Source organism: Littorina saxatilis, linkage group LG15, assembly GCF_037325665.1.
Source record: "Littorina saxatilis isolate snail1 linkage group LG15, US_GU_Lsax_2.0, whole genome shotgun sequence".
Classification (NCBI taxonomy): Eukaryota; Metazoa; Mollusca; class Gastropoda; order Littorinimorpha; family Littorinidae; genus Littorina; species Littorina saxatilis.
Window position 1 is genome coordinate 32,284,629 of NC_090259.1, and position 10,797 is coordinate 32,295,425.

Below are 10,797 nucleotides of genomic sequence, written 5' to 3' on the forward strand. Positions count from 1 at the left end.
GTTAGACTGTTCTGTAAACTTGGTGTTTACTGTGTTTTTTTCTAATTAACTGTTCTGAAATTTGGACAGAATAACCGTTCTTTCGTAAAACACTTCTGTCAAGAGTACAGCAATTTCACCATCTGAAAAAGGTGCAGAACGCCCCTCCGTGTCTACGTTTTTTTTGAGCGGCACACGTGCCATGCCATTTTCGTTGACTGCCATGTTGATAGAAACGTGCGCATGCGTATTAGTAGGGATTCCCCCAATTTCCCCGACCTTGACCTTAATACTCTCGCTGTCACTACTTTGGCGTTCAAGTCAGTTCATGCATTGTGAACAGTGTTAGAAAGTTGACTTCGGGAGTTCCCACTTCGAAAAGAGGCCTCTACTTCCAGTGTTTCTTACTTCTAGTTCATGCATACGGGCCCAGATGTCTGCATGCTAAGGTGATACGGGGGTGGGTCATGGACACCGTCTCTGAGTCATCACATGAAGCTCACTCATGTCGCATTAAAGCTTCAGGCTCGATGCTCGAGAAAGTGTGGGATAGGTTTATTTCCTATGAAGACGTCCAAATTGTGAGAAACGTACGTTGCCAAAGGCAAGTATCGGTAGTCTAAAATGGGGGTATGCTTGTTTGACATTTCAGAGACAGTACTACACAAAATCTCACGTCGCTTTTCTAACGAAAACTTTGGGGAATGGATTCATAATACTCACTGGTACTTTATTTATGTCAAGACAATCTTCTCACCTGGGCGGGGAGGAGTGGTGGTGGTGGTTGTGGTGGTAGTTGACGGCGTTGTTGGTCTTGTTGTAGTAGTCGTTGTCGCCGTCGTCGTTGTTGATGTAGCCTCCTCTGTCATCGTCAAGTCATCCACTGCCGCTTCTTCGGTAGTCTCTTGCACGGTGACAGTCGTCGTCAGTGGTTCAGTGGTCGCGACTGCTTCTTCAGTGGCGGAGGACAGAGTAGAAGACTGCACAGTGGAGTTGGCACTGTCGGAGGACGGAGTGGTTTGTGGCTCAGTGGTTGTGAATACATCGGTAGTGTCGGGAGACGCCGAAGAAGATGGGATGGTAGTATTGTCAGTGTTGGACGATATCACTGAAGATGGGATGGTAGTGTTGGCAGTGTCAGAAGACGGGGTAGGGGGTGGCATAGTGAAGCTGAGAACCGGACAGTTGAAGAGGGAGTTGAGAGGACGCAAGGCGGCATTGAGGAAATCTTGCATGGCGTCCGTGGCACCACCGGTGCACCTCTGCTGGAATGCCTGGTTGACGCAATTGGCGTAATTGGATGCGACACTGAAAATTACGTCATGTTAGTGAGATTTTTAATAAATCGTGTGTTTTTTCTGATGCTAGGTGCTATTGGTTTCTTTCTTTCTTATTCTGGCCTCCTTTGCTTTAACTGTCGGTGATATTAGTGTTGATGTTCTGTTTGGTTGTTAGTTTCTTTCTTTCTTTCTTTCTTTCTTTCCTTCTCTGTTTCTGTCCTCCTTTGCTTTAACTATCGGCGATAATTAATTTGACCGACAGCCTCGTTGGTTGACTGGCTGACTGACTGGCCTCTTGCTTATGACATCATGTGCCTTTGGGTCGCGTTATGCATACGCATACACGTCCAGATCTGCCTGTTCGTAGTTCTGTGTCTCTCTTGGTCGTCTTCCTTCAAGTTTCAAAAGTCTGTCTGTCTGTCTGTCTGTCTGTCTGTCTGTCTGTCTGTCTGTCTGTCTGTCTGTCTGTCTGTCTGTCTGTCTGTCTGTGTGGAAGTATATCTATGTTTCCGCCCCTTTTCCGTCCACCATCCTGCTGTTTTCCAATTTCGATCTCATACATCTTAGCATACCCAACAAAACACAACGGAATGAACGATTTACCTGCAAGGGGTCAGGCCAGTGTTGTTGACGACGTTTGACACCTGAGCAGAGCAGCCTCCCAGGTCTTGAATCACCCCGACGTTACTCAGACAGGGGAGGACACTCCTGGCCGCTGTGGATAAAAACAAGTCTACATTTTATTTGCTTTAGATATCTTAGGCCTTTGACCCTCCCGTGGAAGTCATTTTATTTCTTCCAACGTAGAGCTGTCTAGGTTTTCACATTGTATAAGGACACACACACACACACGCACGCGCACACACACACACACACACACACACACACACACACACCACACTGACTGACTGACTGACTGTGTGTGTGTATGCGTGTGTGTGTTTGTGTGTGTGTGTGTGTGTGCGCCTGCGTGCGTGCGTGCGTGCATGTTTGGGTGCGTGTGTGTGCGTGCGTGCGTGCGTGTGCGTGCGTGTGCGTGCGTGTGCGTGCGTGCGTGCGTGCGTGCGCGCGCGCGTGTGAGTCATCGTCTTACCTGTTGATCCGCCTTCAAAGCAGATGAAATCAAAGGCCGACAACCCAGTGTCGAAGAGTAGTCGTTCTTGAGCAGTACAAGCGGTCACTGATTCCTTGACACACCCTCTATGGCTGGGGTACTTGCTGCAACAACAACGATAGATCCGGGTAGAATCGTTCATTATTCTATCCGGCTTGGGCTCGGCACAAAGATAAACAACACTTTTGTTCAGGTCTGAATAAACAATATTACTGACAACAACAGGAAAGTGATAAGACTTTACAAGGAGCGGTCAATTTATGTGATTTTTCGTTTGAGTATTAAAGTTGTTTTTCACTGCATAATCTCTGCAGTAGGTAATTTACAGTTCCGGTTCTGCTTAGGATGTGCGGAAAGGTTGAAAAGGTAAAGAGAGCGACAAGGGGGACGGGGGGGGGGGGGGGGAGTTGTAGGGGGGGGGGGAAAGGGGAGAGGGTGTAGGGGGTGGGAGGGGAGGGTAAAGAGAGAGGTAGAGAGCGAGGGACAAAGAGGGAGAGAGAGAGAGAGAGAGAGTAGAGAGAGAGAGTGAGAGAGAGAGAGTGAGAGAGAGAGCGAAGTGAGAGCGAAGAAAGAGAGGAGAGAGAGAGAGAGAGTTTCAAAGCCACACAAAAACAAGTCGCGTAAGGCGAAAATACAACATTTAGTCAAGTAGCTGTCGAACTCACAGAATGAAACTGAACGCAATGCAACGCAGCAAGACCGTATACTCGTAGCATCGTCAGTCCACCGCTCATGGCAAAGGCAGTGAAATTGACAAGAAGAGCGGGGTAGTAGTTGCGCTGAGAAGGATAGCACGCTTTTCTCTACCTCTCTTCGTTTTAACTTTCTGAGCGTGTTTTCAATCCAAACATATCATATCTATTATGTTTTTGGAATCAGGAACCGACAAGGAATAAGATGAAAGTGTTTTTCGAAAATTTAATTTTGATCAGAGCTTGTTTTTAATCCAAATATAACATATTTCTATGTTTTTGGAATAAAAAAATGATGGAGAATAAGATGAACGTAAATTTGGATCGTTTTATAAAAAAAATATTTATTTTACAATTTTCAGATTTTAATGACCAAAGTCATTAATTAAGTTTTAAGCCACCAAGCTGAAATGCAATACCGAAGTCCGGGCTTCGTCGGAGATTACTTGACCAAAATTTCAACCAATTTGGTTGAAAAATGAGAGCGTGACAGTGCCGCCTCAACTTTCACGAAAAGCCGGATATGACGTCATCAAAGACATTTATCAAAAAAATGAATAAAACGTCTGATCTGAGGATATCATACCCAGGAACTCTCATGTCAAATTTCATAAAGATCAGTCCAGTAGTTTAGTCTGAATCGCTCTACACACACACACAGACAGACAGACAGACAGACAGACAGACAGACAGACACACATACACCACGACCCTCATCTCGATTCCCCCCTCTATGTTAAAACATTTAGTCAAAACTTGACTAAATGTAAAAAGGAAGAGGGGGGAAAAGTAAGAAATATCAAAACACACTTACCGACACACATCGAGCAGGAAATAATCAACGTCATCGTTCAACATAAAATAGACGAGGGAGGAGAGCAGGCTCTGGTAGGCCGTTCTGACGCACTCTGACGCCGATGTGACGTTGCATGTGACGTCATCGACACTCTGCGTCACTGCACATACAGAGAAGTAAAACATGATTGATAATAATGATAATTGATCAGTTTCGCTATATATTCTGCTTGAATCATATGCGTAAAAGCATCAGTGTATGAGCGTGAAACAATGAAACAAACCACAGCTTGCGATAACGAATTGTGCATCTGTTTTGGAAATTAACATAACGTGTCTCTTTTGGAAAAACAAAGGGGCAATAGGAATCGAAAAGGAAACTAACGACCGATTTTTTTCATTAAAACACAAAGAAGAAAAAATTGTTTACCTTGAGATCCATCGCCGGTCATCGTCGTTATCGTCGTCATCATCATCGTCGTCGTCTCTGATACGGCAGCGATGGTCGTGCCTCTGGTAAACAGCCCTGGAGGTGTAGTGTTGTCTTCTGGTTGTTGCTGTTGTCCCATGGTCGTTGTCTGGGCCTCAGCGGTTGTTGTCTCAGCTTCTGTAGTGGTTGTCTGAGCTTTGGTAGTGGCTGTCGGAGCTTCAGTAGAGGTTGTCTGGGCTTCAGTAGTGGTTGTCTGAGCTTCAGTAGTGGTTGTCTGGGCTTCAGTAGTAGTTGTCTGTGCCTCAGTGGTAGTTGTCTGGGCTTCAGTAGTGGTTGTCTGAGCTTCAGTAAAGGTTGTCTCGGCTTTGGTGGTAGTCGTGGGGGTTTCAAATGTGGTGAACAGCCCTGGAGGTAGAGTGTCGTCGGATTGTTGTTGTTGCTGTTGTCCCATGGTCGTATCGGCTTCAGTGGTCATTGTCGTGGTTGCCTGGGCCTCGGTAGTAGGTGTCTGAGCTTCATCAGCGGTTGTTTGGGGCACAGTCGTGGTTGTCTTAGCTTCAGTCGTGGTTGTTTGTGCTTCAGTAGTGGTTGTTTGTGCTTCAGTAGTGGTTGTTTGTGCTTCAGTAGTGGTTGTTTGTGCTTCAGTAGTGGTTGTTTGTGCTTCAGGAGTGGTTGTTTTTGCTTCAGGAGTGGTTGTCTGTGCCTCAGTAGTGGTTGTCTGAGCCTCAGTAGTGGTTGTCTGAGCCTCAGTAGTGGTTGTCTGTGCCTCAGTAGTGGTTGTATTAGCTTCAGAAGTGGTTGTTTTAGCTTCAGGAGTGGTTGTTTGTGCTTCAGGAGTGGTTGTTTGTGCTTCAGTAGTGGTTGTTTGTGCTTCAGGAGTGGTTGTTTGTGCTTCAGGAGTGGTTGTTTTTGCTTCAGGAGTGGTTGTCTTAGCTTCAGTAGTGGTTGTTTGTGCTTCAGTAGTGGTTGTTTGTGCTTCAGGAGTGGTTGTTTTTGCTTCAGGAGTGGTTGTCTGTGCCTCAGTAGTGGTTGTCCGTGCCTCAGTAGTGGTTGTATTAGCTTCAGAAGTGGTTGTTTTAGCTTCAGGAGTGGTTGTTTTTGCTTCAGGAGTGGTTGTCTGTGCCTCAGTAGTGGTTGTCTGAGCCTCAGTAGTGGTTGTCTGAGCCTCAGTAGTGGTTGTTTTAGCTTCAGGAGTGGTTGTCTGGGCTCTAGTAGTACTGGCAGTGGGGACCTTAGTTGTGGTGAACACCCCTAGAGGCAGCGTGTCATCTTTTTCTTGTTGTTGCTGAGCTTCTGTAGTGGTTGTAGAGGTTGTCGGGACCTCAGTTGTTGTTGTTTCGGCTTTAGTAGTGGTTGTCTTAGCTTCGGTGGTGTTTGACTGAGTTTCAGTGGTGGTAACTGGAGCTTCAGTCGTCGTTGTCTCAGCTTGCGTGGTGGTTATCTTGGCTTCAGGGCTTGTTGTAAGGGTTTCAGTAGTTGTAGACTCGGCTTCATGGGTGGTTGTCTGTGCTTCAGTGGTGGTGTTAAAAACTGCTGGAGGTAAAGTGTCGTCTTGTTGTTCTTGCTGCTGTTGCCCCATAGTGGTTGACAATAATTCTGCGATCGTTGTCGTTGAATTTGCATCTAGTCCAATCGTAGTGGTTGTTGTCTGTGCCGCCGTGGTTGTTGTCGTGGCTTCACTAGTAGTGTTATCATCTTCCGGGACCGTTACATTCGTTGTTGAAATCACTGTAGCGTTGCTGGTTGCTGGAACAGTACTGTTGTCTCCTGTGTTGTTAAACACCGATGGTGGCAGTGTGTTTTGTTGTTGTTGCTGCTGTTGAGTATCTTCCGTCGTTGTGCTGAACAGCAATGCAGCTAATGGGGATAGTGTTTCTGGTTGATGTCGTTGGATGTCTGTTGGAGGTGGCGTGCTTGGGGCAGCCTGGGCCTGTGAAACTGAAATGTAAAAAAATAAAAAATTAAAAGATGACAAAAAATGGTGTGTTGCGAATGCGGATGTGTTGGTTTTGGATACGTGACGGTATCAGAATTTAACCTGAACAACGAATGTTGAGGTTTTTATTTTAATTGAAAATCAAATAGCATCGGTTAAAAAAAATTAAATAGTATACACAAATTAGCTAGTTGTTGTAATTTTGGTGGGATTTTTAAAAAATATATATTTTTAAAGAGTAACACACTATTGCACAAAAAATGCGATTGTGACGTAACTGCAAAAACATGATACGTCATTTTAAAGAAGAAAGAAATAAACAAACAAAGGAACAAAGACACCCAAAAAAAGAAACAAACAAAGAAAGCAAACGAGACACAAAGACAGAACAAAAGAAAGAGAGAACAAACGAAAAAAGACGGCTCGAAAGACAGGTAGATCTTACCAAAGAAAAACAAGTCGCGTAAGGCGAAAATACAATATTTAGTCAAGTAGCTGTCGAACTCACAGAATGAAACTGAACGCAATGCCATTTTTCAGCAAGACCGTATACTCGTAGCATCGTCAGTCCACCGCTCATGGCAAAGGCAGTGAAATTGACAAGAAGAGCGGGGTAGTAGTTGCGCTAAGAAGGATAGCACGCTTTTCTGTACCTCTCTTTGTTTTAACTTTCTGAGCGTGTTTTTAATCCAAACATATCATATCTATATGTTTTTGGAATCAGGAACCGACAAGGAATAAGATGAAAGTATTTTTAAATTGATTTTGACAATTTAATTTTGATAATAATTTTTATATATTTAATTTTCAGAGCTTGTTTTTAATCCGAATATAACATATTTATATGTTTTTGGAATCAGCAAATGATGGAGAATAAGATAAACGTAAATTTGGATCGTTTTATAAATTTTTATTTTTTTTTTACAATTTTCAGATTTTTAATGACCAAAGTCATTAATTAATTTTTAAGCCACCAAGCTGAAATGCAATACCGAAGTCCGGGCTTGGTCGAAGATTACTTGACCAAAATTTCAACCAATTTGGTTGAAAAATGAGGGCGTGACAGTGCCGCCTCAACTTTCACGAAAAGCCGGATATGACGTCATCAAAGACATTTATCAAGAAAATGAAAAAAACATTTGGGGATTTCATACCCAGGAACTCTCATGTCAAATTTCATAAAGATCGGTCCTGTAGTTTAGTCTGAATCGCTCTACACACACACACACACAGACACACAGACACACGCACATACACCACGACCCTCGTTTCGATTCCCCCTCGATGTTAAAATATTTAGTCAAAACTTGACTAAATATAAAAACCAGACAGACAGCAAGAACAAAAGAAGGGGAACAAAACGAAAAAAACACGAAAAAAAACAAATATATCAAAGAAACAATAAAATATCAAAGACTTTAAACATGCATGTTCTGTACTTACCAATAACAAAGACTGTCCCCAGGATCGAAAAATGAGCGCGTAGATTCATTTTGACAATTAGCTTCTCCAAGAAAAATAAATTCTTTTTCCCCCAAAAATTCCACTGAGCCAAAACCTGTAGTTCTTCTTCGTCAGAAGTCAAAACTCAACTAATCTTGTCAGCGAACTAACAGTGACAATTTCAAAATGTCACTTTCTCAAAAAGTATAACTACAAGAAATCAAAACTCACTAAGTCCTCTCCGTGATCATACACTAACAAGTTCTAAGTTGTGCTAACTCTGATGTTCAGCATTTCTCTTTTATATCTAATTGTTTTCCTTCAACATCCGTTTTGCTGACATAATGAGCCAGTGCACGAGTTTGTCGTGGGTGGGGGCGGGGTAGATACCATGTCACCTACCTGTGTTCCTCCCCCGATAAACATCCTTAAGGTCACGAAGGTGGCACATGTATATATACAGTGCATATCATAAATCTACAGGTGGACTTCTGTATAAGGTTCGGTACTGTTTGTTTGTTGTAAAAAGCCGTACAAATTAAATATTAGTCTTATCTGGAGAGAAAAAAAGGTCAAATGCCATATTCTCTTTCTCTGTCTGTCTGTCCGTCTGTTTGTATGTCTGTCTATTTGTCTGTCTATCTGTCCGTCTGTCTTTCTGTCTGTCTGTCTGTCTGTCTGTGCCTCTCTCTCTCTCCATTTCTTTATTCATCTCTCCATGTCTCTCTTTCTCTTTTCTCTCTATCTTTTCTTCTCTCTCTCTCTCTTTTCTCTCTCTCGCTCTCTCCCTCTCTCTCTCTCTCTCCCCCTCTCTCTCTCTCGCTCTCTCTCTCTCTCCCTCTATCTACCTCTATCTACCTCTATCTCTCTCTCTCTCTCTCTCTCTTTTTTTTTTTGTTTTTTTTTAATTCTTCATATTTGTTCTTTGTTTCATGTGTGTATTATAGTAGGGACTAGCTGTAAGAAAGGACCATATGGACCTAATGCTATCATCCCTCGGTAATAAAGTTTTCGAGTTCGAGGTCGAGTTCTCTCTCTCTCTCTCTCTCTCTCTCTCTCTCTCTCTCTCTCTCTCTCTCTCTCTCTCTCTCTCTCTCTCTCTCTCTCTCTCTCTCTCTCTCTCCCCCCCTCTCTCTCTCCCTTTCTCTGGGCGAGGGCTGGTGGAAAAGAAGCTCGTTTGTATTGCCTATGCCACAACCCTCGTAAAATAAAATTTGATTTGATTTGATTTTATTTGATTTGATCTCTCTCTCTCTCTCTCTCTCTCTCTCTCTCTCTCTCTCTCTCTCTCTCTCTCTCTCTCTCTCTCTCTCTCTCTCTCTCTCTCTCTCTCTCTCTCTCTCTCTCAATCTCTCAATCTCTCTCATCCTCTTCTTTTTCTTCCTCTTCTAATCTTCTTCGTGAAAACATTGTTATAGTTAGTTCAAAAAGTAACTCGAGGTCACAGAAAATCGGAAGAGTTATCTGACTTTATCTTTCTTCTCCACGCCTTCTAAATAAGTTCCTTGCTGTTATGAAAATAAAGGCTGTGACCATATAGAAGCGCATTAAAGTGAGGTTCACCTGTTATCTAATTGCTTGATGTCACACGGTAAGCTTTGTTACGCACTTTATCTTTTTTTGGGGGGAGTCGTTCCCACTTCCTATGATCTCGGGTGCATGAACACTCCGCGCACTTTCCCAATTTTGAAGCTTCCGCGCATGTGAAACTCCCGCGCGTGGTGTATATGTAAGATGCGCGCGTGTTTTAGCAAAATGTGATGTGAAACTAGCGCGCGTGTCTTTGCTCGGTCAAATGTGAGACATTGAGACATTAACAACTGACACTTGTATATCCATGAAAACTGACACTGTATATCTATATATTGAACACGTCTTTATTACACAGACAAGTCGATAAAAACGAATGAAGACTTAAACCATGCGTATAAGAATATTTTGTTCACTTATTATATAACAGAAATTACAGAAATTTCGGGTGTCTGGTATCACAGTCACAGAGACTGCAGCAAAGGTACAAGAGGGGGGAAGTCACAGCATGGCCGGCAAATTTTTCCAGGCCATGGACTTGACGTATTCCTTCCTGTCGGTGCACGCGCGCAAGTTGTATGAGCCGAACCAGTAATTCGTGCGCGGAAGTTACAACCCGATATTGCGCGGAGCATACATGTATTTTACAAGCGCGGAATTTACATATGCGCGGAAATTACCGGCTGCGATGTTCTCAGCACCTCTTGTCTCCAACCTCGTCAAGACGGATATTAGCATCATTGGGTGTCTGGTCTTGCACAATGCACCCATTGTACTTTTGATGTGTTGATTTAAAAAAAGATATTCGCTATGTTTTGTCTGTGTGCGTCGGTGTATGTGTGTGTGTGTGGGGAGGGGGTGGTGGATTTTGGAGTTGGGGGCTGCATGTGAGTATGTGTGTGTGAAAGAGAGATAGACAGAGATAGTGGCGTGCACACACACACACACACATACACACACACTGAAACACACACACACACACACACACACACACACACAAACACACACAGCCGCACGCGATGGTAGAGTAGAGGACGTGTGATTGGCGGGGGGGGGGGGGGGGGGGGGGGGGGGGTAAGAGTGAAATGTTGACGTCTGTTTACTTTGTATGATGGGGGGGGGGGGGGGTTATGATGTAATGTAATGTATGATGATGTACGATGTGTTGATTGCGTATGTATGGGGGTTATGATGTAATGTATATGTATGATGATGTATTCTGTGTCGATTGTGAATGTATGGTGGGGTGGGGGGGTATGATGTAATTTAATGTACGATGATATATCTGGTGTTTGATAGTGTATGATTGTTTGTTAGTTGTAGATTATAGTACGATGTTTGATGTTGTAATGTTTGTGCGTGTGTTATAATGCAATATGTTATGATGTAATGTGTGATGATGTATTCGGTGTTTGATAGTGGATGTATGCTTGTTAGTTGTAGATCTAGTACGATGTTTGAGGCTGTATATAATGTTTGTGCGGGTGTCATATGTAGCCGTACGAGGGTTCCAGTGTGTGAGTTGTGCATGGCCGGGCGCTAGAGTGCTGCATGAATGAGTAAGTGCATGTGGAGTTGTATGGCTGGGTGAATTGTGG

The 10,797-nt window shown here is 43.5% G+C and overlaps 1 protein-coding gene across 1 annotated transcript; it reads right to left on the reverse strand.

Moving 5' to 3' along the window:
- Window positions 1-756: 756 nt before the first annotated feature.
- LOC138949080 (mucin-2-like) lies at window positions 757-7,943 on the reverse strand (the record flags this gene model as incomplete). The annotated part of the gene is given in 6 exon segments (XM_070320820.1): window positions 757-1,287; window positions 1,863-1,974; window positions 2,353-2,477; window positions 3,880-4,021; window positions 4,291-6,228; window positions 7,670-7,943. Coding segments are annotated over 6 exon segments (2,897 nt in total), but the record flags the coding sequence as incomplete, so codon positions are not given.
- Between the last annotated feature and the right edge of the window lie 2,854 nt (window positions 7,944-10,797).